The following is a 26,909-nucleotide window of genomic DNA, read 5'->3' on the forward strand; positions in this document are numbered from 1 at the left end:
AGCATATGCAAGAGTGTATTGTTGTCATGATAAATATTTTGATTTAAGAGGCTTGTTACTTCAAGTGCCTAAACACAGTTAATTTAAAAATCAATTTTTCTGTATGTCTTGCAGTTGCAACAGTTACAATAGTTGAGATAGCTCTTAACTCTTTTAAGAGCTTTAAGAAATGATACTTCAGTTACAGCAGGATACCTTAGAAATAAACAGATCTCTTTAATGAAGAGTGCATTTCTGTGTTTTGCAAAAAGCTGAATTCAGCAGCTTGCAATACCAAGAGATGGATAAAATTTAGAAAACGTGACACCTGTAGTCACACACTTGATTTTATGTCTACTTTCTACAAAGCTTTTGCTAATTTCCCTTTGCAGAAGGAGACTTATTTCACTACATAGCTAGAATAAAATTTCAAAGAGGAAGCAGGTAAGAGCCAAATACTTTGCACACAATAGAATGACAAGGCCAGTGGTACAATGTATTTTTTTTTCTAATGCACAATACCTTAATGGGGAAAAGGACTGCTCCAAGGGGATGGCTTTTTCATTGACACTGCTGCTAACACTGAGCCATGACAGCAGATTGTTAGCCTGTGTGACTTGTCACTGCTTCCCCAGATACCTCCTGGAGCTCTGGCTTTTTGCAACACAAACCTTTGATATTGTAAAACACAGACTTGTTCTGCAGTGACTATCTCTGTCGTCCCACCACATTTACTCCCTTGTTCTCCTTGGCATTTCCAGAGCCAGAACTCGCTCTGAGAAAAATCTTGAAGGGTTGCAGACCAAAGAAATGCTTTTAGTCACCTTTTACAGTATAGATTTTGTCTCATTTTCAGACCAGGAAACACATATAGCATGCAGACACTTAAGCAGAAAAAATTACAGTACACTTCTATTCTTCTTTTTACAGAATACAGTATCCAGTCTTCATTTAAATTCAACCATTATTCAAAGGACTTAAAATTGGAAATAAAGGGTGGTACAGAGTTACTATAGCCCTAAAGAGAGACTGATGCACAAGGCTAACAAGCAAAGGGTGCCTGGGGTGGTGTGAACAAGTATAAATACATAATCAGCAAAACAGGGCTTATGCAGGGTCACCACAAGCATCTGTATATAAGCAAGGCAATTATTTCAACACAGTCTTACACGGAAACCTGCCAGATTCTTTCTGGGAAAACAGCATGTTAGGTGCCCCTATAAAGTGCCTGTACACTAGAGCCCTGCAGCATGGGGAATAAACCCAAGCAATCAAAGATCTCTGTGCAGGGCTGTGATCTTGTTGGGATGAGAGAGACAGGGCGTGATGCCTTGAATATTCACAATACAGAGCAACAGGCTCTTTAAGAAGCACAGGCCAGAAAGATGCAGAGGTGAAGTGGGATTTGCATGGCAACACAGCTGGAATGCATAGACTCTGCCTGGGGATGGAGGATGGACTAGGTAATCTGGGAGGAATGCAGAGACTGGCCATGCATGCACAGACATGGTTAGAAAAGTCAAGACCTGAAACTGAGCCTGGCAAGGCATGTCAAGAGCAACAAGATTTTCCGTACATACCTCAGCAGAAAAAGGAAGGCTAGGGAAAATTTAGCCCCACTGCTGACTGGGGTGAGGGCCCTGCCGACACAGGGCATGGAAGAAGCTGAGGTACCAAATGCCTTCTTTGCCTCAGTCTTTGCTAGCAAGACTGGCCTTAAGGAAACACAGTTCCTGGAGACCATGGAAAAGTCTGAAGAAAGGCAGACTCTTCCTTTGGTTGAACAGGCTTGGATCAGGGAATATTTAAAGAAAGTGAGCATACATAATGCATGGGTCCTGATGGGATGTACCCAGGAGCTGGCTGGTGGCACTAGTGGAGGTTACTCTCAATGACCTTTGATCAAATGTGGTGATGGGAGAATTGCTGAAGGAAAGCAAACGGTCACTCTTATCTTCAAGGAGTTCAAGATGAAGGATCAAGCCTGGACAACCTCACTTCAATCCCTGGGAAGGTGATAGTGGTGAGAGGCCAGAAAAGACTTCCTAGAGAAGCTGTGGATGCTCCATCATTGGAAGTGTCTGAAGTCAGGCTGGATGAAGCTTTGAGCAACCTGATCTAGTGAAAGATGTCCATGCCTATGGCAGGGGCATTGGACTAGATGATCTTGAAAGGTCCCTGCTGATCCCAAACTCTTCTGTGATTCTAATACGATGGAGGAGCTAATCCTGAAAAACATTTCCATACAAATGAAGAATGAGAAAACCATCAGGAATAGTCAGAGTGTATTCACCCAGGGGAAGTCATGCTTGACCAGCTAGATAAACTATTATGAAAAAATGACTGACCTGGTAGATGAGAGGAGAGCAGCGGATACCGTCTTTACTTAGACTCTAGACAGAAACTGTCTCCCATAGGATGCTCAGGGGGAAGCTGATGAAGTGTGGGCTGGATGAGCAGACAGTGAGGTGAACTGAAAACTGACTGAACAGCTGAGTTCTGACAGCAGTGATCAATGGCATAAAGTCTAGCTGGAGGTTAGTGATTAGCAATGTGCCCCAGGGATCAGTACTGAACCCAGTTTCTTTCAACATCCTCATTTTTGATCCAGATGATGGGGGAGAGTGTACCCTCACTGAGTTTGCTGATAATGCACAAATGGGAGGAGTGGCTGATTCACCAGAGGGTCACGCTGCCATCCAGAGGGACCTCGACAGGCTGGAGAAAGGGACTGACAGGAACATCAGGACATTCAACAAGGTGAAGTACAAAGTCCTGCACATGGGCAGGAAGAACTAGTTCAAGCACCATTACATGCTGGGGTCCCACCAGCTGGAGGGTAGTTTAGCAGAAACAGCCTGTGGATCCTGGTGAATAACAAGTTACAAGCAAGCCAGCAACGTGCCCTTATGACAAAGAATGCTAATGGCTGAATTAGGAGGTGTTGACAGCAGGTTGAGGAAGGTGATTCTTCTTCCCTACTCAGCACTGGTGAGGCCACAATTTGAGTGCTGTGTCCTGTTGTGCACCCCAGTACAAGAGAGATGGATGTACAGGAGAGAGTCCGGTTGAATGGCCACGAAGGGATTGGAGCATCTCTCCTATGAAGAAGACAAAGCTCAGGGGGAATCTCATTCAATGTCTATATGTATATCTGAGAGGAGATGCAAAGAGGTTGGAGCCAGACTTTTTTCCAGTGATGAGACCAGAGGCAAAAGGCACAAACTGAAACATCGGGAGGTTCCCTCTGAACATCAGGGAACACTTTTTTTCCTGTAGGGTAATTGAACACTGGCACAGGTTGCCCCAGGATATAACAAGAGTTTCCACTCTCAGGGATATTCAAATGCTGTCTAGGCATGGTCCTGGGCAATCAAGTCTAGATGGCTCTGCTTGAGAGTTGGACCAATGTCCTCCAGAAGTCTGTTTTGGCTTCAACTATTGTGTGACTCTATGAAAGTTATGGAGTGCATTTTATTCAGCCTAAAAAACCCCACTAAACACCTAATGGCTTTATGGATGTGGCCAAATCACAACAGCTTCCTTTCTTGACAGCATCTGTTTTTAGACAAGATATTTAATGATATAGCCAGTAAGAAATAATGTCAAATGGAATGAAGTATTAAGACAGTTGAAAATCCTTAGAGGTTTATGAAGTCATTGAAAAAAAAATGTAGAACTTCTCTTGCAGAACTCCTTGAGCTTTATCCCTCTTACCACACTACCCCTACCTTTACAAGAGAAATAATACAGCACTCACTAACTTTCAAATGCATTAAAGACCCAGAAATCGTAGTCCAAAGGGTATTGCCAACAAGGAAGACAATGTACAGAATCAACTTTAATTGTAATTAGGAGTCACAAGGGAAGTGATCCACTTAGCACAAGGGGAGCAGTGCCAACTAGATGCACTCCCTGAGATGGCCCTCTTGGGTGCTCTAGGAAAAAACATCCTATTTTTGCTCAGTCCCTTCCCCAGGAGCAAACTTGCAGAACAAAATGCATTTTTGAGACATTAAAGAAAAAAATCTATCATGCACTGGGTCAGCAAATTCTCTTGGTTCTAACCTGGAATGGATTTCAACTTGTGCTGATTCAGGTGTAAGGATAAAGAATTAAAACACAGCCACAGCTATGTGTTGCTGCTTGTGCCAAACCATTAGGGAGTGAGTAGTGTTGGTAATTGCAATGACAATACAGTTCCAGTTGCCATCATAGTCACAGACAGGTCTGGCATCCCATGGGCATTAATCTAGTGAATCAAATTACATCTGGTTTTGAATCCAGTTTATAAAACCAAACAAGTGAGCAATTTCAACCCAGTAGGTACTTTCCACAGAATTATCATGAAAACCTAAAAGGTGTTTGAAACATTTGCTCTAGTATTAGCTGAATATGCAAGAAGCAGTTTTCTGAACACTCTTTCTAATGACCTATCCTTTAGAATTGCTGAAAGTGGTTACGCTGAATACTGTGGATGCACTTTTAAAGAAATGTTAAGAGATCCATATTTTTATCACAATATATTTTGTGGTTTCATAAATAAATCTCAGCTGTTTGTTACGCTTACCTTTGATGCCAGCTCCCCGGGTTCCTTTCTTTTTAAAAAACCAGATACTTGAGGAAGTTCATCATTCTTGAGCTCAATACTCCATATATACTGTAATATTAGCAGTAAATTTCCATAAAAAACCATGAATGGTGAACTGATCATGGCATATTTCCTTCGGTCCCGAATCATCCATAATGTGCAAGACCAGATCAGTAACACAAAAGTCAACCAGCTGTGATATGTGATGCTCCACGCCTTATGGAAGGAGGAAAGAGAAGAAAAAATGTCCACAGATGCATCCAGGAAGAACACAGATGCAGATTTCCAGTTACATTTAATTTACACTTCTCTATTCAAGGCATATTTTCATTTTCGTCAGACTCTCACCCATAATAATCACCTACTGGAGCAGCTAAAATAAAACCCTTGGAGAACATGCAGAAAGTAGATTCTGAGGGCAAACCCTGCTTGATGCATTAGCTGCACTTAGTAAGTAGACTCATTGTTCCTCATTACATCAAACTAGAAGAGATGGAAAATAAAGATTAAAGTTTGGGTACAGAAATTCTTCTTGTAAAACAGCAGCAAAGAATTCAGAGTAGGAATAGTAAACCTAATCAATGGGTACTGTATTCAAGGTCTTTAACAGCATTACAGAACAGCCCTAACTCCATACTGCTCTACCTTTGTGGAATCATTTTAAAATGGAAAGCTATGGTGTACACCCGCTTAACCTTAACCACATCTAGTTTACAGTAACCATGGTAGATTACGTGAATACTCACAACTACAGAGCATTTTCTACGGCTTTCAGAATTCAGTTATGGAAAACTTCTCTAGTAAACACTCAATAAAAGGATTTAGGGGGTAAAGTGTTTTTTATCTACAATGTGTTATTGACTTAGGACTAAATTTAGCTGTATATATGCTGCTATAACTGTGGAATAATAGTCAATAAAGCATTAAAAAAAAAGGAAAATTATTAAACATTAAGAATATTTCTATCAGGCTAGCTTAGCCCTCCTGGGAATTATATCTTTTAAGGGTATGTGAAAAACGCTGATATGCTAATTCTCCATCCTCATATGAGAAAAAAAGCTTACAGGGAGCTGTCTTTGGCTGTAGCATAAATGGAATTTTCATCAGAGCATACCACAAATAAATTCATAAATTAATTAGGATGACATAAAATCAGAATGTGTCATGAAGAGAAAAGTTAGCATTAAACTACAAGTAAGTCCTTCAAATATATAGTCTCCTTTTATATTGAGACATATAACTGTGGGCAATAATTAAAAGGGAAGTGCAGACCTGGTCTAGTAGAAGGTGTCTCTGCCCAAGGCAGGGGGGTTGGAACTAGATAACTTTAAGGTCCCTTCCAACTAAACCATTCTATGATCTAAGAAATACATGAGTTTAAACAAATAGGAAAAAAGTTAATATGAAAATAACTAAGTACTTGCTAATGCTTCAGAATGCATCAATCTAGATCCATACTTTGCACAAGGAGCCTGCCTCGTTTACAGGGGAAGTTTTTCTGTTAAAAGACAGCAAATAAAGTTTGAAACTTTATGCACATGAGAGGCAGCCAAGGTAATTTGTTTTACCATTTTTAATGCAAAATTGGGCCAAGAAGCTTCATGGTTAAATTCATCATAGTTGAAACTTTTCCAAAACAGTAAAAGCAAAGCTTGCATTGGGAATATAGAAAGACATCTAATCATTATGTGGAAACCTTGGTATAATGCAGCTCAAAGTAATTGCAACAAGGAGGCTTAAAAACAAGCAATGTCATGAAAAAGAGAAAGAAGGGTGATAGGTAAAACAAAACGAAAATCTGCCTCGGCACAAAGTTGCATTTTCCTTGATATCTTTCTGTGCCAGTACAGGAAACCAGGCTTTAGAGATCCTTTCTTCTCAGAGAGTTATTGGATGCATTCATCACCTGAATTAGGAGCTATATTTTTACAGTTTTCTGTATCAGTATGACATACTTTAATTTTATAGGTAAATTTCTGAGTGGTGCAAACACATGACAAACCTGCTTGTGCAGAATCTTGAGAAAACTGAGACACAGTGGTTTTCAGATATTCAACAGACAACAAGGCCTGGGGCTCCCAGTCCTGGAAATGTGTTGCCCTATTTTAAGGTCTGTTACAGGCCTGAGAATTATTCATTAATAACCTAAAATGGGCTCAAAATTATGCACACACCATCCTGATATTTTTTAAGCCTGATGCAAAGACTTGCTGAAAACACACCCATGAGACTACTTTCAGAAAAGCATGGAGAAGACACTTTTGTAAAATCAACAGCATTATTGGTTTTGTTGGAGTACTTACCATCATAGCTATCAGAGCACAAATGTAGCTTTGCTTCATGATAAATTGAAATACAGAGACCAGGGCATGTAATTTAACATTTTCTTTTTCCTCCTGAGAAACTTCCTCTTCTTCTTCCTCCTCCTCTTCCTTTTCTAAGTAGAAAAAGAAATTCTTATTTGCAATCCATTCTGGTGTGAAGATAGTACATGCATCCTCTCCTGAAATTATTTTGCTTGCAATCCCCTCTGACGGCTACTTCAGATCACTGTGTTGGTAGGCAAAAGTATTTTGGATGGTATACACCTACAGCCCAGTTTACTAAACTGCCATATGGGCACCCATCATTGTAAGGTGACAGCAGTTATTTAACTTTAACAGGTCAAAGATCTTACCAAAATGACAAGAAATGCTAGAGGCAGTGACAGGAGACACAGAATAAGAAAAATACATATAGAAAAATGGCAATTCCTTGGCAATTTACTACCTGGCGTGCCATCTGAAGGCTCCCACTTGTACTGTGGTGTGGAGTACATGTCTGCTTTGGCTGGACCATTTTCTAGAGGCAGTGCAGGGTGGATGGTGTGATAGTCAGCAGGGTTCCCATTCACTGTTACCAGCAGCACCTGCCAGGACACCGGAGACAGGCACTGCATTTACCATGGCTCTCAAAAGAGTGGGACTCCTACTTCTGTGTTTTGCTACTCTTGGGGTGCCAATGTTAAAAGAGGTTAACAAGCAGCTGCAGTTACTTCCAAGAAACTGATATGTTATAGTCATGTTGCATGCAAAAGTAGCACAGAACAGCTTCCAAAATTAATTGTAAGATTTTTATGTAATACCAATAGCAGTAACCAAAAATTTATCCTTCTTAGGCAAACTACTACATCAGGATTTTCAGACTTCAGCTCACATCTAATTTTTTCCAGTAGTTATGAAAATATTGGCTATAAATGACTTTCCAATTTGAATTATTGGTGCTGAGATCAATATTTGCAGCTGTGAATAAAACCACTTGTGGTAATCATTGTTATTGATGACACATTTTTGGCACTTGGCAGTGCTAATTCAACACTCTTTCATTGTTTTATTTTTGTAAGTTCAATTCCAGCCCTTGTGCTTGTTTGGATAAGGGCTCCAGCAATCACAATCATATCTTTCCTATTGGCAGAAATTCACATGCAATGGGTTAGTGATGGCAATACGTGCTCAAGACTGACTTCTGCTCAGGCTGTGAGATAGGAGCATATCTTGCTTGTCAAAACTATGAAGAGGCATGTGCAACAACAGCCTGTGAACTGTTTCAGAATAATATCTGGGATATGTTCAGTCATATCTAGCTGCACCAAGTACAGATCATGGAGCACGTTTAGGTTAGGCTATGGATGCTCCTAAAATTCATCTTCATCTACATTCTTCTGTGAGTGCTAAACAGAGAGGACATTTCTGCTTTCAGAGTCTGCTAAGGTCTAGAGCAGTCAAGATAAATGGATCATTTGCTGTCTGTTCAAATAAAGACTTGGATTTTCTGTAATCTGTAAATTGAACTCATATGTGTTGTTGGTCATGCTTTAAAGGCCTCAGCATTCCAACATGAATGAAATAAAAAAAATGCAGAAAAGAAACTAAATCAAATTTAAAGGTGGCTTGCATTAGAAAGCTTATTTTCATATCTTATTCAAAACCAATGAAGTAGCAAAGATCGTTTGCCAGCTGGCACTACTGCAAACAGCTTAATTTCAAGTGATCAATCAATGGTTTCTCAGGAAGATTATTAAGGAAGCAGAAGACAATTACATTTAGGATAATCAAGATTATAGGGTAAATGGCGGCTAACCATGAATCTAGAAGTTTTACAAATGTCATCTAAGGTTTTATCTGTATGTATCGTCTGTATTTACACACATTGAGAGAATTGCAAAATTACAAAGACTAGTAGTATACTAACATCCGAAGGCTTGTATTCATCTTGGGTCATTGACAGAAGCTGCAAAAAGCAATGCAAGAACAAATTATTACAGAAGCACAGCTCAAGCATTAGTAGGTCTGACTTCTTGAATACATGCATGCATATGTGCTGACTTTTGCAGATTTTCACCAAGAAATTCAGAAAGAATTCTTAAAAAGTCAGCAGAATTGTACAATATCATAAAATTATATTCAGTGTGCCATAGCATTGACATAATTTTACTGTACTGGTACTGTGAATTTTAAACCAGAACTGAGATTGTTGCATTGACATTTTGGATACTAGATCAAAGAATTAATCAGTATTGCATTATACTGATTAACTGCTTTCTAATGTCTTTCTAATGATCCAGTGCTTAAAAACTAAGTTTTTAAACAATCATTAGAAATTACTACAATTATAAAAATAGTTCCAATAAAATGGTGACGTAAATATAAAATACGATACTTCATCCATTTGCTGACTCATTTCCCATTACTATTATTATAGTGGATTTCTTGGGGCATGAGTGTATGTGGCTTATCTATGTTCATATGTCCCAAATTTGACAATAACTCAACAAACGAAATTTTGCTGTGCAGTTGGTGTAGACAGGATCCTTCCAGGATATTTTACACATCTTCCTAAACTGCCTTGCTTTGTATCTCCAAGGACACCAGTATGCTTAAGAGAAGATAAGCTGGCAGTCCCCACTCACCAATGACAGTGCTAATTAGTAGTTACGAGGCAGATCAGATCTTGACACCAGGTTTACCTCCCTGACAGACTTTCTATCTGGTTTGCTCAAAGATAATGGTCCCAAGCCAAAAGTCCAGTCCTACACTTCTTAAACGTGGAAGTCAAAATCATAGAGCATGCTTTTCGTTTACATCCTTACACTGGCTTCTGGTTTAGTTTCATTAATTTTTACAAAATATCTATCTATCCTACTCTGCCATGCAGCCTTGACATTTTATCTGATTTATATAATCACATGTGGATACCTTACTTGCAAGCTACGTAACACCACTTCCCTTAATCCACAGTAATTGTGTAATGCAGAGACCCTTCCCCCTCCAGTCTTACTTTTCTCTCATCAGTTGTATAGTGGCTTGCATACCACAGACTGCGTCTCCTCTCCGCTGTCATTGGAATTGGGCTGCAGGGAATTTCTTTGTCATCTTCCCTGCTGACAGATTTCTCTTCGTCAGGCGTCTGCTAAATGACAACAAATGACAGCACTAGCAATAGCTCTGTAAATACAATCATAGCAGAGGAACTGAAATTTCCCTCCAACAGATGCTCCTTCTCCAAAGCTCGTCTGAAGCACCTTTTAGTGGCTAATACACTTGGTGTATGATAGATGAGTCTGAGATGACATTTACAGAAACAATGACAAGAGCTTTTCTGTAACTGCTGGTTACATGACACCAGAATTACACAGACCTCCATGTCCTACCTTAGCTTACCATATAACCACACCATAAGCATCTACAAATACATAAAGTACAAACCCCGCAAGGTACAATGTTTAATTTTCAAGGCAGTGTCTGCTATTTCAGCACATTTGACCACTGTTCCATAATGTCTTTGCTGACAAGACGGTAAGATATGGACTTGACAAATGGAGCACAAGATGGGTGGAGAACTAGCTAAATTGCCTTTCTCAAGTAGGGTAAAGGCTCAAAAGACAAAAAGATTTCTATGAGTGGGTTTCCTCAGAAACTGGCACTAGGTCTGGTCCTATTCAAAACTACCAGGATGGAATTGCACCCACACAAAGTTTGTGAATGGCACTGAACTGGGAGGAGGTAAATGGGCCAGAAGAAAGACTCACCATACAGAGATGGGACAAGAAAAACTGCACAACATTTAACAAAGATAAAGCCCTGCAGATAGAATAAACCCACACAACAGTAAAGGCTGCGGACAGACTGTGTGGGAAGCAGCTCTGTGGAATAGGTTCTGGTGCACAGCAAGCTGAAAAAGTGCCAGCAGTGGACTGCACTCCAGCAGCAATGAAGTCAAACATGTCCTGGACTGCATCAGCCAGAGCACTGCCAGCAGATCGAGGGATATGATTATTCCACTGTGCCTGGCAAGCGTCAGGCCCTACCTGCAACGCAATTCTGGCATCCCCAGTTCAAGAGAGACACAGAAAATCTGGAGAGGATCCAGAAATTAGATGGAGAATTGTCAAGATTATTAGAGGCTTGGAGAAGCTGAAGGATGCAGGAATTAGGGTGTTTTTCCAATTTACAGCAGTAAAATTACAGTTTTAGAGAAAACAAGGGCAGTCTTCTCACAGGAGGCATAGTTATAGGACAAGAGGCTAAGGACATAACTTGCTTCAAGGAAACACCTCCTGAGTATTGAAAAAAAAAAATTAAATATATATATATATATATATATATATATATATATATATATATATATATATAATTTTTTTTTCCACTATGAGAACAATGAACCGTCCAAGATTTGGCCCTGTAAAATCTAATCTGCCCTGCTCTCAGAATTTGAAAAATAAGATCTTCCCAAGTTTCTTCCAATCTGGACTGTCCTGTTAGTCTGTGATTGTCCCTAATCCACGTGGTTTATTTCTCCATCTGAGATGGCAAATGTTATCACTAAGTTGAGGAGGAGTGCAAACCGCAGTAGATTACAGCTTCTCTTTTAGCCCTACCAGAGCTCTTCCTTCACTGTGCCTCCTGAGTGGCAGTTTGCTGGGGAAAACTGTTCTCATTGCGTAGGCAAAATCCTCTGATGTAATAGAAGAATATATCAGGGTGCTGGGCAGAGGTCTGCAAAGCTACCCATGGGAACAGGACATCCAAACATCCCAGCTTGTTTTGAAACTCTTGCCACTCCAATCCTAGCAGCAATGTCCTACTTTTCACTTGACTTGTATAAAAAATACTTATTAATTTAGTATCACTTCTCAGAGGAAATGGTAGCACAATTCACATATGATTGTATATTTATATTTGATTGTAAAAGGGAATTCCTAGCAAAACTCTAAGATGAAATAAACTGATTCTGTGCTTAAAATACTTGTCACTGCCATTTGAAACTTTAACGTAAATATGAACCATAAAGAACTGCTTATCAAAGACATTTAGTTTGGCACTAGGGTGACAAAAACAATACAAAAGACCTAAGACACACACAATTTTTTTAGTAAAATATTTTTTAGCCTTAGACACAACAGGGAAGGGTGGGAAATCTTGCTTTCTCTTTCTCAGAAGAGGAAGAAAAGTCAGAAAACACAGTATTAGTCACACAAGCACAACTTGTGAGAGTCCTTTGACTTGCCTACTTTTTTCAGTTCTTCCTCAGCAACTCTTAAATACCTTTAAATTCAAACAATTATAAAAATTTTATAAGAGAACTCTACATTCAACTGCTGTAACTCTGCTGACTCCTGTACTATTACTTACCACTCACAGCACAGAATGAATGGGCTCTATTCATATCTTCAGCACTAGCAGTTACAACTGTGAGCCGAAATCTCCAGAGGCAGATTGCTTTTTCTTATTTGCAGAGGTAGAATTTCACAAGACTCAATGTTAGAAGAAGTCAGGATCCAAAATAGCAAGCATAAGAAAAGCAAATCTTCCACTGACTGCCACAGTCACTTTGCATGAGTAAGATCCATTCAGAATCCCACATGGAGAGCATACAGTGAAATTTCATACATGCCATACTTTGGCATTGTGGTGCACATACAAAAAAGTGGAACCCTGAAATTCAAGATTTATAGTGAGGGGTGTTCCTGCAAAATTGTTCATCGCCATCAGCATTTACAGACTGTCTCAAGAGCATCTGTTTCAAAGACAATTCTTGCTGCAATCCAGGGGTATCCACTAGAGGACCCCAAGATGTAATCCACAGAAAAAAAATCCCATCAGGTCTACATGGTCTACTCCGCTTTTAGCAACGGCTACACCAGTATTATATTAAGCTTATGTAATCTTTTTAGACTGAAAAAGTATTTCTTTCTTGTTTTGTTCAAAACAGTTTTTTGTTCAAGAGCTTCTTTTGAACAAAATTCCTAAGATGAGCCACTTCTTACTGTACAGGACAGCAGTATATAGAAAACAACTTCTTTGCACTAAACATCTCATAGCATTTTGTCTTTGCCATTTACTAAACTTCAGGTAGGCTAGTTGTGAGATCCTAAATATAGAGTAACTTCAAAATCACTGGAGACTGCAAAGGCATATACTTACTTCCATAATGAATCAAATGCACCACAATTTCACAAGTTTAAAAACATTTCAACGAAACCTGGAACGCAATTATTTCTGGATTTAAATAACTGAGAATGCAGTCTACCAGGTAAAAGCTAGTAAGAGAAATTTTAAATCCTGGTCTATGACACCACTAAACAAAACCAAAATCCATATAGAAAAAAAAAAAAAAAATAAATAAAAAAAAAAAAAAAAGAGAGCGAGAAAAAGCCATAAGGTGGATATGTGCAAAATACAGAAAATACAGTAAATTTTGCAAATCTCAGCATCTCTAATGACAAGCACTTGCATCACTAACATCCTGTGCATCAAAAATAAGCATTAATGCATGGATACTCTTTCCTTTACAGTGTTCCCTTTTTAAAGCATCCATTTATCTTTGTAGGGAAGCATCATTTCCCTGGCATCTGAAGTTCCCTTGGGAGTCCCAAGACTTTGCATTGCCTCTCATGTAGCCATGAACTTGACATCAGTGTTTCTTAAATTAATGTCTTCTAATACTTACTCTAGCTCAACTGCTTGGAAAGCATCTCTAATTTCACTTGTTGGCAGTTCTCAGGGACTGGTTTTAGTGTTTTATGGGAATATCTATCTCAGACACCACAAGAGTCTAAAAAAAAGAACTGCAGGCAAGACCACTATAGTTCCTCTCAAGTCCCTGTAGGAAATCGCAGCATTCACTCTCTCCTAGAAAGAAAGACCCACTTTTCTCCACTGAAAAAGCACAGCAACTAACTTAGGTCCAGCACCAAACTTTTAGATGGTGACTGTTGGATGAATACAACACAGGCACTGGAAATCAATTCCCAGACTTGCTGAGATCACACAGCTCACACTAACTGCATTTCACATGTGGTTACTCCTCTGTGGGTAGTTCTTATGGTTTTACTAAGCAGTTTGTGAGATGTGAAGTTTCAGTTACAGCTCCAGTGCTAAAATCATATTATTATCTGGAAATCTCAGTTTTTATTTAAAGAAAGAAAGAAAAAAATCTGGTTTCCAGAAGCTGCAGCTGCAGAAAAAATAAAAGGAAGACCCTAAAGATACCCAGTGTCAGAGGGTACTGGACCACAATGATGTGACTTCAGAAAAGACAGTATTAGGATTTCTGGAAACTTAAGACACAATTTTTTACTAGCTCAAGGAGATGGCTCTGGCATAGTTCACCTTTGAAGCCCTATACATGTAACCCCCAAATACAAGACATCTCAATTCAGAGGTGATGTATTTTGATTACCTTTTAAAATGTTAAATACATTATCCATTATATGAAGAAACACCCTTAAAAGAAGAAAACAGTCAACATTTTTACTTGCATCTATAAACTCCACTAATTCACAGCACGGTCATGAGTATTTTCATTGTGGTTTACAGCACTACTAAACTCAACTCAAAAACTCACAAATGGCCTCTGAGGATCAGGAAATTAATTTAAGTAATGCCTAGGATCATCCTTATTATACTTTCAGTTTCTAAGCTTTTAAAATACCTCTGGGTTCCTACATACGCATTTTCCTCTGAAACTGGAAGAAGTAAAGATTTACTTTTTTTCCCTCCTTGTTCTCTTGCTCTTAAATGAAAGCTGGGATTTTCACTCAGGCACACAGGAGGAAAGGTTTTAAGAAAATTTTTCTGTATCTGTGATAAAATTGCAAATATGTGTTTTGTCTCACAGTATCCTGTGCCAAAATGTGTCCAACCTCTGTTCTGGTAGACAAGCCTTTGGTATTTGCATTTCACTTGATAGCACCTAAACTTGAATCACCTTCAAGATCATGGAGTCAGTCAAAGACCTTCAAGATCATGGAGTCAATCAAGCCCAGCCACTACTGCTTCTCAATACCTACTTTCCAAATAAAAGCATTAATGCTCTGCAATTGCATTCCTTAAACAATTGTCCCAATGATTTTAAGAATGATAAGCATGTTAGATCAGACTCTTGGAGACACCTGGTGAAAAGACCAAATTCAAAGTACTACCTTGCACTTGCTGTCTATTTCCCTTAATTTTCCTAAATTTTTGCACCTCTGTTAGCAAGTATCTGCACTGGCCAGTCTCACAGTCATTATTCATGGGAAGAGAGAAAGAAGTTACCCTTACAATGGGCTCTTGCAGCCAGAGTCGAATGAGAGTGGCGAGGGTGTAGTACATCACCAGCAGTAAGATGGGGTTAGCGTGGTGATACCAATGTAACTCCTGATTTTTGATGATCATCCAAGTGTTTGAGCAGTTTGTCTGAGTAAGAGAAGTGACACCAAACAACCTGTGAATATAAAAAAAACACAAAGCAGCCACATTAGATAATATACAACAAATGTTTAAAATGTTAAAAAATATTTTGGTGGGCAATTTTTTGCTTATGTTTAATACCTATTGCTCTCTTCAAAAATAATATCTGCCATCACTTTTAAAATACAGTATTTTCATTCCACATATTTAGTCAAAAGAAAAGGTTTTTTGCAATCACTTTTCAACATGAAAAAATAGGAGTATAATATCATATAATATCTACTATGTCCAATGAGAAAACTTGCAATGACCTGCTCCCTGTAGATCCAGAGCTGCAGAAACTGGAAAGAGAAAACCTGGCTGCAAGTCCATTTGGCAAATCACAGCAATGTGACATTTTAGAGAGATTTTGTAAACTGACGTGTAACACCATTTCAGTCACCCTGCCAGGACACAGCTATAAAGTATATCTTCTTGGCACACTGAACAGTTTATTGGTCTTTTCTTTTAAAAATCTAATATTATTAATAAATTGCTATCTAATTATGCCAATGTTTAGGAACATACAGGAATCTAGTGAACTCCTAGCTTTTGTGAACAAAAAATGAAAATATTCAGAAAGGTTGTTGTTTCAGATGATCAAATAATTGAGGGAAGAAAAAGAAGAAAAATTAATTAGAAATATTATTATCAATCATATGAGATATTTGATGTTTCTGGAAAAACAATATTTCTGTCAAGTAAAAAACATATGTTGGCAAAAAGCCCACTTAGTATTAAAAAATTCCCAGCATTTTCAATTTAATACAAGATGTTGGATGCCCAGTAGATGTGTTAAATAATGAAACAAAACTAATAAGAAACAATAATTATTTGTTAATTATTAATAATTAATCTTTCATCATAAAATAGCTTGCAGAGTTCCAAAGTTAGGGCTACCAGTAGCACATGTCAGTATTCATTACAACCACTTTTGTCTATTGACAAAAGCTTTTTCTACCTTAATGTCTGTGAGAGTTTCCATTTTTTACCAAAACCAGGTCTAAGAGACAATTAAGAAGATCTCCCTATTGGTAGAACAGTAAATCCCAAACCACTGTTCCTCTGAAAGGGTAAACTAAACACATTAATAAAAAAAACCAAACCCAAACCCCAAACATGCAAGATTTTCTGCCGGGGGATTTAACTTTTAATAGTGTTTAAAAGCTTAGTCCTTCCTTAACCTAGTAAGACCCAACATTAAAAGCTGAATGACTACAAAGAGTAAGTACTACATTCAACAGAGATGTGCTGCCTGAAATCTGCCTTTGGATGATGCAAAGTAAAAATGTTATACCTATTCGTAGCTGCAATTTGCTGCATGGGCATAATGCCATTAACCCCCAGAAGGAGAGCTGCACAGCATTTTATTAAACAATCTATCAGCACTCACTTCTCACTCTGATTGCCAACACAGGCCAAAGGTATAAACTTTAAGATGTTTCTGAGCTTTTGGGTGGATACAAGGTTGGGGGAAAAAAAAAAACATTTTTAAAAATCCTGCATACAAAGTAAATTGCTGCAATTTAAAGGAGCTGAATGAGCTGTGTTTGCAGCTGACTCAGACTCAAACTTCCATAGCATCCAAGAACATTTGGAGCTGATGTTACACTTTGGCTCCATCTGGGTGAAATTCATGCTGGATTGTATTCTGTTCATATTTCTATCAGCATAGATGAACATCTTGTTTGTCTCCTTTCCTCACTTCTACTGACTTGTCACTTATGCTCATCAGTGATCAGAGTTGTTGAGTTCCTATTAGTTGCTGAGTTCCTGTCAGTTTCATCTTTTACCTCTGTTTCCAACACAGTTCTATGTCTTTGGTTCATTTTAAGCTTTTCCATGCATGCACGGTGTGATTCACCCTATTTCTGTCTCATAAGCATCAGAATCAGAGCGAAATCCAATTCTTAATGAAATGCAAAGTCTTTTCATTGACAGTTAGTGATGACTACTTCCTACAGAAATGAAGGAAAGTTCCTGAAGGTCCTCAGAATCTTCTGCCAAGCAGACATGACCTTCATATCACGGATTCCATTCTTATAGTATGCTTTATAATATATTATAGCTCGAAAGTCAGAACAACTTGTGTTTTACTTTTATCTCCACTGAAAAGTAAACATTCCACATAATCCTAATGGTTAGGAAATTTTATTATGTTTCAGTTATATTCTCATTCTCTTAGTTTCATCTGCCAGCTCCAAATTATTCATACATTATAATATTGTACCTAATTCTGCTCCCCTCTGGTCCTCATTTAGCAAATACTCGTAAGTTAAGCACATCTTTTCCCTCTAAGTTGCCACATGGCCAGCAATGTAGTTTAATGTATTTAACTTCAATTTATTCAATGTATTTTGCTTTATCTCATAAACCATGGATGTAGAAAAACCAGATCTCATTTCTGATTTCTCCTTGGGCTTTGAGACTTATACTCACAATGTACTCAACACAGCTTTCCCTGTTCATCATGTTCAAAATTCACTGTTGTCTTGGGAATGCTCGTTCTGTCTGTTCTGGCCTCCAATAATGCTACAAGTTGCTACTCACTCAATATTTATGCTTCATCATTATCCTCAATGGGAACTGCTGGTGCAGAATATTCTTCAGAGGAACTGAGTCATCTTCTCTTACACAAACCTTCTAATTACACAGGGATGACTGCCATAAAATGTATAAGCAACATAAATTGGGGCATTATTCTCTTCTGCATACTTCATTCTGCGAAGACATCTTTACATTCAGTATTGATCCCAACCAGCTGTGTTTGAGTCCAACTGGGATCTTGGTGTGACTTCATCTTACCCAGCATAAAGGTATGCTATCAGTAAGGTCAGAATGAGTCCTAGGTGGGAGAAACCCACTACCAAACAAGTCAAGTACGTGTGTGCCTGGATACAGAATATAAGTAAAAAACAAATCATGAGAGACTTATTGATTAACAGACTTTCCAAAAGACTGCATGCAATGTCACAAAAAATGGAGGTTTGCAAGATGTCAATAGATTAGTATTTCTACTCTTGTAAAGAACTAAAGCTGGGTTTTTCAAAGTCCTCTACGCTGTTCTGAAAAATGCATACCAGAAATAATTTGTAAAAAGTTATAGAAATTATGAAAGGCCAAGAGGAACTTTACCATCTGACTGAGAAATGCTCTGAAATAACAGAGTGAAAAAGAGTTCTTAAAATAAAGGTGGCATATTTTTGTCCAGTAAATATTCTATTTGCATGTTTTCTTGGAAAAGATTCCCATTAAATCTGTGAATCATCCTTCTAGCAGATGTACCTTCATCTTTCATGACTTCCTGATAAAGCTGCAGCTGTGACTATACAAAATTGCCACTTTCTCTATCAATCTAACATTAAAATTCAGAAGAGGAATTTCAATTTCACTTGAAAACACAAAAACAAATTCCTGTTGCACCTACAGATATTTCACCTAAGGACCTGCTGAAGTTACTAAAACGCTACACTACTAAAACTTTTATTTCATGCATTACTTAATTATTACACTAATATACTATAAGAATTGGCATAATTACTCATGGTAATAAATATGAATAAAAATAGATATGTAAACTAAAAATATGTTTCATATACAGAATTATCAAAGCAGTAATTACAAATCTGTTAGGCCTGTGAATTTTGCATTCACTAGAAGTTTTTGGATTTTTGTTTGGTTTCTTTTCTTTTTGTTTTGGGGTTTTTGTTTGTAAGTTCAGGTCCTGGATGTGCTCATATTTTAGGAGTTGACTTCAGGCAAGTATTTGCCTTGTAACTTTCAAGGCCAGGAAAGGAAGTAATAATTCTGACTTCCTGCATAATGTAGGACATCCAATAATTCTTCTATTGAACAATGATCTTGTGGTTGAATAAAAGTTTATAGTCTAGAATGGCATCCAATCTTGACTTCAGTTGACAGAAAATCTACTACCGTCTCTTCCTCTTTTTCTATGAGTTTTAGCTTCGGTAATAGTTTTGTCTAGATGAGATTTCCAGTTGCTGCACCTTTCTACAACACTGTGCACTCCTTTACATAGTACTTTTCACTACACAAAAGAGCAGGGGGTAATTTTTCTATATTGTCTCTGAGTTTGCATGAAGATTACAGCTTTAAGAAAATGTCTGCATCAAACCACTCTAGGAGCTGCATTTCCTGATTTAGCATTTAATATTACAGGATGCTTTTTCTCCTGTGGCCAGTACCTATTGCATGCTTATTCCCAAAAATGGCATCAGAGCATTCTAGTGTGCTGGGTTGAATTTGGGCAATCCATCTTTGTAGAACTTCTGAATTTGTGTTGGATTTTATGAACTGTCTGAATCTTTATTTCACCTGGATATCTTCTATTGCATCTTTGTTTCACTCTGTTCACATGAAGGGGGATGAGAGTGGTGCCTGCAAGTCTGGGGTAGAAGAATGGAATATCAAGATTCACATTTGAATAGCTGAGTCCTAAAAGTGACCAAATGAGAGAAGAAAAGGGAAGAAGAGTACAGTAAGCAAAGAAGAGGAGAATAAGGGAGGAAAGAGAGAAATAAATTCTGTAGGTATGGGGGAAAATTAGCTCCAAATATAATTTCTCCAATTATATTTGGAGAAGGCAATGGTGGTTGTGATAGGAATACTATTTTTCTGGGGCAAAAAGTACTGAAATACACGGAGAAAAGTCAAAACTTCATATTTCACAATCCAAGCACTGAACACTGAGCTTCATGAAGAAGAATATTTGAAATACTGAAAGGGCTATGTCCAAAACTCTAAACTCTGCTTGAAGAGTGAACCTTTTTTCAAACACTGACTTAAAAGAGGTGCATCCTGTTGTCAGGCTTGAAAATGTTCTGTGGGTGAGAGAGAGAAAGAAGTGGAAGCAATTGGAAAATAACTTAGCATAGAGAAAACATAATTTCTACACAATCCTGCTAAAAGTCAGAAGTCTCCTCTTCGTACACAAGCCATCCTGTTGGGTTTTCCATACTAGGATAACAGAGCTACACAGAAGTTAAAATCCATAAACTTATATCCATAATATCTCTTCCAAGGGAATGCTATGAGCCACCCCACTCCCCCTCTTTGGGCTATGTGCCCAATGCAGCACATGCTGTTGGAAAGCACTCAGCCAGTTCTGTGGTACCTTCAGACCCATCCTTGCCTTCCAGAAGGTCATTCATTACTCCTCAGGCTACTGGCTGGGAATTCAGACCATACTGGGGCTACTGCCCCAGGGTACACTGAACTGACACCACCACAGAAATAGCAGAACATTGGGAGGAAAGAGGTGGAAAAGTTGGCTGAAGTGCATTAGGCATCCCAAAGAATTAGGGTTAAAGAGAGCAGAAGGCATTTGGTTTCATGTGGCTTTTTAAAAGGAAAAAAAAAAAAAAAAAAAAAAGAATGAATGGAAAAATTGGCATTTGTCTTTCCAAATCATGTTATAAGACTCCAGAGGAGTTAATCCTACATGCCTTCTCTTCAGCTCAGCAGGACAATTGTGTAGGGAGATACTGCAGCCACAAACCTCAGTTCACAGCTGGACTAAAGTTATTGAATGTATCCATACTGGAGTGATACAAGCTTTAAAAAGCATTGCAAGTATTTTTAGCACTAAAAAGCCCTAGACCTTGCTTTGGTTCAGACCGGATAATTCAGAACTAGCTAGGTGGAACTGTACCACATTAATGACCATACAAAAATTTGACTGTTTGAGTTGAGAAGTATTATGATAAATTTCAGCCTAACAGTTCAAAACATTTTTTTTAATATCTTTAAATGTAGACTACGACTGAAATTGTTTTTCTTCAGCATGTTGCCATCCCAACACTATAATACAGGCATACACATAGTACATGTAGACTTCGTAGGTAAGTAGATCGTTCTAACTTTTGTTTAAATGTCATCACATTTCTGTAGCTCTTTCGCAGATGTCTTATGTCCTTTTTTTCCTACCAAGTTTTGGTTTCCATAGCTTCTGTTGGATCAAAGCTTTTCTGGAAATGACAAAACCAGCCCTTGTGTATCTCCCACCCTCTTCTGAACATCAGTGACTTTTCTTTTAAAGGAAAACTAATTTCAAATGCACATCTACTACATGAGAAACCTCATTAAAAAGTGAATCGTTTAAAACCTGTGTGCTAATATCATCCAAATAATGAGGACAGAGAGAAATTACGAGCCATTAATCAGGAAGCTGTAGAGAAGAAAGGTTATCTTTCAGGGTGGCGAATTACATAAAAACTTGCAAAACCTGTCATACAACACAAATCTTCATTCAAGGAGAAAAAAAGGACCATATGAGCAGCTACAATAGCATCAATTTGTTTTCAAGTTCATTAACAACTTAAAGATGATAAATAGTATCTACTATATAAACTGTTGTTTCTTTTGAAGTAACCAGATAATCAAATTTTCTCTGAGACTATCTGACTGAAAGCTGCTAAGGAATGGGCATCCATTAAAAAAGACCAAACTTCAGACATTAAAATACTTCACATATCTGAAATAAAACAGCTTCCCTGAGGGGAATTAAGGTCTGAACATAAAGACTTGTGAGCTCTGTTACATTTCCTCCAATAATTTAGCTTTGTACTAACTTTCTATTACAAAAGCTTTCATTGCTTTAGAAGCAATAATTCCCCACTGTTATCAGTAAAAAAAGCATCTATTAATCCCTTGTTTACTGAGAAAAAACCCATCTTCAAAAGCCCTAAATGAAGAAGATTTATCCTATCAGTGGGTTTCTTCTCTGAATCCCCAGATCTTTTCATTACCTATGACACAGCTCAACTTTGCTCTGAGTTTCTAGTGAGCATCAATATTGGTGTTGCTTCTTTCAGCACATCAGCGAGCTACAAAAACAGCATGTTGCTGTAGCCCTTGGGGGCCTCTGCTGGGACTTCCAGAAGCTGTTATCTGATGAAGAAATGCACTGAGGCAGCAATTCCAGTATCTTTTCATTCCAATCAGACATCTGAGCATCTGGAACAGGGAAGACTGCCAGATAGGATGGCAAAAAGGTAGTGAAATGGGGATAAAGGTACAGAAGAAATTGCTTTAGGACTCCTGCCTGATAACTTAACTAGAGTGACTCCATCAACATGATAATTTCTCAACAGGGCCAGCACTGTCATTGCTTTGACAGCAGCAGCCTGGCTCATGTTTAGGTTAGGCAAATAGAGTTTGTTCTCAAATAAAATTAGGCTAATAGTTGTTTGTTCTGTCATTAAAATAAAACTGTTTTAAATGCAGCAGAGTTTTGGGGTTTTGTGGCTTTTTTTTCCAAACAGCTTCAGCTACAAACCAGAGGCAACTCAGGGAGGATGGAGGCTGCAGGAGTGAGGCAGCCTTGCTGGGATGAGAGGATGGAGAAAGAATAGTCACCCCAGCAGAGAAGGCTGGTCAGCACCAGATGTGCCAGTTGCTCATCTTCCTCATGCACATGCATATTCCCTGTGACCATAAAGGGGCATGAAAAGCAACTGATACTGAACAGCACCACCTGAGTATGAACAATACCCAAGCTGCATGGAAAAAAGTAAAAATATTTAATGTTCAGTTGGATTTTCTACTCAGAGATGAAAGTAATGAGAAAACAGGTCCAGGCTTCTAAGGAGTCACGTGGAAAGCATGGGAAAGCCAAAGGCACGTTCAGAAACATCCATGGACACAAAGGCTTCCCCCTGTGAGAGGGTGAACTTGGACACTCAAGCACAGAAGAGACAGCACAGCTCAAAAATGGCACAGTTTAACAATGACATGGTTAACAATGGCTTTCTGTGAAAAATAGTAACTGAGGCTGTTGGTTTTTCAGTGAGTTGGCTGAGCTGCTGAAAGGAAAGAAGCCAACAGCCCCACCTCAGAAAGTCTCTCACAGGCAGAGCAGGGGACAGTCTGCTCCCAAAACTCAACAGTAGTGCAGACCATGGACAGCCTTGTTGTCCTAAGCTCAGGTTCTGGGAGAAGAACAGAAAAACTCAGGTAAAACTTCAGCAGAAGTCATTTAGGAGGAGGAGACAGAGCTCAGATAACCCCAGTGAGCATTAGTGTTCAGTGGGGTAGTGCTGACCAGAACATGCAAGTGACCTGGTGCAACAACTACATGCAGCTGCCTAAGAGCTCTACTGCTACCTCTTAAGAGTAACATGTGCAAGAAGAACAGAAATTGTTTTGAAGTGTAGCTTCATACTATTTTAACTTTGAGGTAACTTAGTCTGTGATCTCGGACTCGGAGTGCAGCCAAAAGCTTTGTGCTTTATTCCAAATTCTGGCTATCTTGGGAGGGTTATGTGATTCATATAGCTTCTCTGTTAAGAAATTTTTCCACCTCTGAAAAAGGAGTGATGATACTTTTCAGTCACATTGGGACAGTCTGCTAGGTTCAGTGATGCATGCAGAGGATAAAGAGATTTTCCACTTACTCAGTTGGCAGTGAAATAGATTGAAAAAAACCACAGGAGTGATAGATACGTTCATCAAGAGATTCTGCAGTAGAAAGTATGAGCAAAGCAAATATTCCTTCTTAGCAGTGAGTGCACTACGGCAGAAATAAAAGCTATGATTCCCATTTGGCTTTAAACATAAAAAGAAAGTAAAATAGCAGGATATGGGAAAGAAGATAATGGGATAATGAACAGTAATGCCTGGGAAATGTTTGGAAATTGCCCAGTTTCAAAATGAGAGCAGTATAACAGTTGATTTTAAATTGGTTATAAATTGAACAAGATTGGCTCATCTTTTATCAGCAAGTTCCAAACTTCAACTAAATGAACATAAACAAGAGATTAAGCTTTTCCACTCTGTGAGTGTTTAGAGAAACAGGTGTAGACTGCCCCTGCACCGACAAGGATTAAGTCCCCAGCGTGTGCTCGACTGAGGTTACTCAGGACTGCCTTTTTTACCTCCAAGGAATGTGGGATGATTCATTTATTGATGTTGATACACTGAGCTGAAAACACAGAGTCTTAAATATTCTTCTTCACAATTTCTGGTGATGCCAGAGTATAAAGATAATTGTTCTTGAGGAAACCTCAAGAAAACAAGTTTGTAAATCCAATAGAGGTTTGCTAATTACAATTCACATCTCCTAATACCACAGGAATATAATAGGAATACTCCTCCTCCTCGTCCTCCTACTACTACTAATAATAGGAATACAAATCTGGTAGGAGAATAGGTCTTTTATCTCTTTTCTGTCCTTGTTTTCAGGCACTTGACCAATGACCATAGAATGTAGATCCATATTTTTCAGAAAATACGAAGAGAAAATTAAGGGATTGCTTCTTTGCAGTCACCCTTCGCATGTCCACACAGGACAGGCTGTGATGAGCGGGGAGTCTGTTCCAGTGTCAGTACTGGGATGGGACACTTGCAAGCCCATGGTGTGTATGCAGGAGTGGAGTGATCTGTCTCTCCCTGCCCATGAGCAGAGCTTCTGCTAGCAGGGAGGTATGCTGATCACAGAAGAGTCAGCTACCTGAGAGTGTGCAAAAGTGGAACAGCTATGTCATCAGACCAATTGCATGCCCAATTCAGTTGAATCAGAATCAGCAGGCAAGTTTATCTCAGTATATCAGCAGCTTTAAAAAATCTTTGTCACTTCCCTCAGTCCCTCTCACCTCAGCAACTCAATGCATCCAAGGAAGAGGTGCCTCTGTGCAACACACAGCCATCTGGATGCAGGAGACATCGAGGAAGAGGCAGTTCACCAACATTGTCACATGACAATGACTTATTTTTATGTTTGCACCTTACACTCAATATTCAGATGCAGTGTGGTCACTGTTGGGAGGGCTAAGGCTCCTCTCTTCCCACTAATGGGAACCTGTTGTGGCCAGGGCCAGCCCCACCAGGCTGCCAGGGGTCTCACCAGCGGCAGGCTCACCACTGTAGCAGAGCACAGCTGGGAAACCAGTCTGTCCCACATGCAGAAAACCATTGGTTTTAAAAGGTCTTAGCACATGTGTCAGTTTACAGCCCCTTCAAGTCCAGTGGAAGACAGAAGTCTGTAAATCATCCAGGGTGCAATGTCAGTAACATGGATTAAGTTGTGCCTGCTTATTCCAAGGGTAGATTTGGCACTTGATGCAGGGAGGTGGTCATGGTGAGTGCTGACAGCTATGCCATGGGAATGGAACTGGGAAGGACTGCTCTCCAGGCAAATTGCTAATTACTGTTTCCTCTCTTGCTTTTTCCTCAGCCAACCTTTCATGATAAAGGGGGCCCAAATAAGGCCACCTCATAGTTTAGAAAGAGATTATAATAGCAAGGATGATTGCTGTATTTTGTCAACAGGAGAGTGAACTTGTATTTCTAAGCTGTTAACAGAATCATTCACTTCCTTTGCTAAATATTTTTAAACAAATATAAAGAAGCTGAAGTTCTGAGAAAGCCTATCGGCTAAAACATTCTAAATAAAATTAAACATCCTGCAATGTGGTACATTATAGAGCTACGATGAAACTCATCTGCAAATTTCTGTAAGAATAAGATCAAATACCTAATGTCTCCTCCTCTGAGAGAAACTGTGGCTCTCTAATCAAATCTGGTCCTCGTAACCAACATGGTAGCTGGCCTGGTATGTTTTGGAGCATGTTCTGCAACTGCAAAGACTGCTTTTGCTGATAGAGGATGATGGAAACAGACAAGAGCAGTGCAGTGTCTTGACATGGCAAGTACCCGAGGGTCTGGCCTCTGCCCTGGCAGTGGTGCTGCAGTACCATGGTGAGAAGCACCTAAAAACACTAGGCAGAAGGCATGAGAGCTACTGCAGTCAAAGGGCAGCTCAGTACAATGAGCTTTAAATACTCCATCTTTTCAAACACTGGCTTGTAACCAAGTCAAAAGGCAGCCCTAAAAACCTCAGAGTTTCCTACAAGGTTAAGAAAATTCTGCCTCTCAGAGGTGAGTCACCTTTGAGACAGGTGCCAAAGACGGTTTCTGCAGCAAGGATTAGCAGTGGCTGCAGCTCAGGTGAAACCTGCTGCCCAGCTCTTGGCCCCAGTGGAGCTACAAAAGCAGGAGCAGAGCAGGAGATTAGTGCCTTGCCCTGCAGATTGAGGTAATCAATCAGCTACATCTCGCTATTTTGGCAATATCTGCTCTCCTAATGAGATTTTATTAGCAAGTTTAGCGTCTAACTTAGAAAAAAATATTACAGCTGGATGTCCCACCCTGATCTGACAACTCCAGGAACATTTTTGAGACAGTGCTTAAGCATTTATAACCCTGGTTGAACAGAGTATTTGGGCTACAAAATCCAAACCTGTATCAAAGCTTCCAGAGAAGTCCAAAAGAAGGATTTTGGACTGGACTCTGAAAACAAACTGAAAGTCCTAAATCTACCATCTGTAGCAGATATCTTTTCTCCAGAAGTAAAAGAGTAATTAAAGTAGGCTTATTTTTAGTTACTGTAAAACCTATTTAAAAAGTCCCACTTAAATAGATTTATTGACATCTTTCAGATGAAAATTTCCTCTTGAACAAAACTCCTTAGACTAGACTTCCCAACTCATACTGCAGCAACGTAATTAGTTGTGTCATTCCAAACTCCCATTCACTTAAGAAGGTGTGAAATAAGGTACCACTGTGAAGTG

The 26,909-nt window shown here is 38.9% G+C and overlaps 1 protein-coding gene across 5 annotated transcripts in view; it reads right to left on the reverse strand.

Moving 5' to 3' along the window:
* Positions 1–26,909, reverse strand: part of PIEZO2 (piezo type mechanosensitive ion channel component 2) — a 287,338-nt gene that overhangs the window by 85,070 nt on the left and 175,359 nt on the right. For all 5 annotated transcript variants that reach the window (XM_066183542.1, XM_066183552.1, XM_066183579.1 and 2 more), the window contains exons 8-13: positions 15,154–15,316; positions 9,887–10,018; positions 8,801–8,839; positions 7,340–7,478; positions 6,874–7,007; positions 4,550–4,786 (exon numbers count right to left, since the gene is read on the reverse strand). In XM_066183542.1, coding sequence (XP_066039639.1) covers positions 4,550–4,786; positions 6,874–7,007; positions 7,340–7,478; positions 8,801–8,839; positions 9,887–10,018; positions 15,154–15,316 — 844 coding nt within the window. The remainder of the gene's footprint in view (positions 1–4,549; positions 4,787–6,873; positions 7,008–7,339; positions 7,479–8,800; positions 8,840–9,886; positions 10,019–15,153; positions 15,317–26,909) is intronic.

This window comes from Chamaea fasciata, unplaced genomic scaffold, assembly GCF_029207755.1.
Source record: "Chamaea fasciata isolate MVZ Bird 193981 ecotype frontalis unplaced genomic scaffold, bChaFas1.0.hap1 SCAF_1, whole genome shotgun sequence".
Classification (NCBI taxonomy): Eukaryota; Metazoa; Chordata; class Aves; order Passeriformes; family Sylviidae; genus Chamaea; species Chamaea fasciata.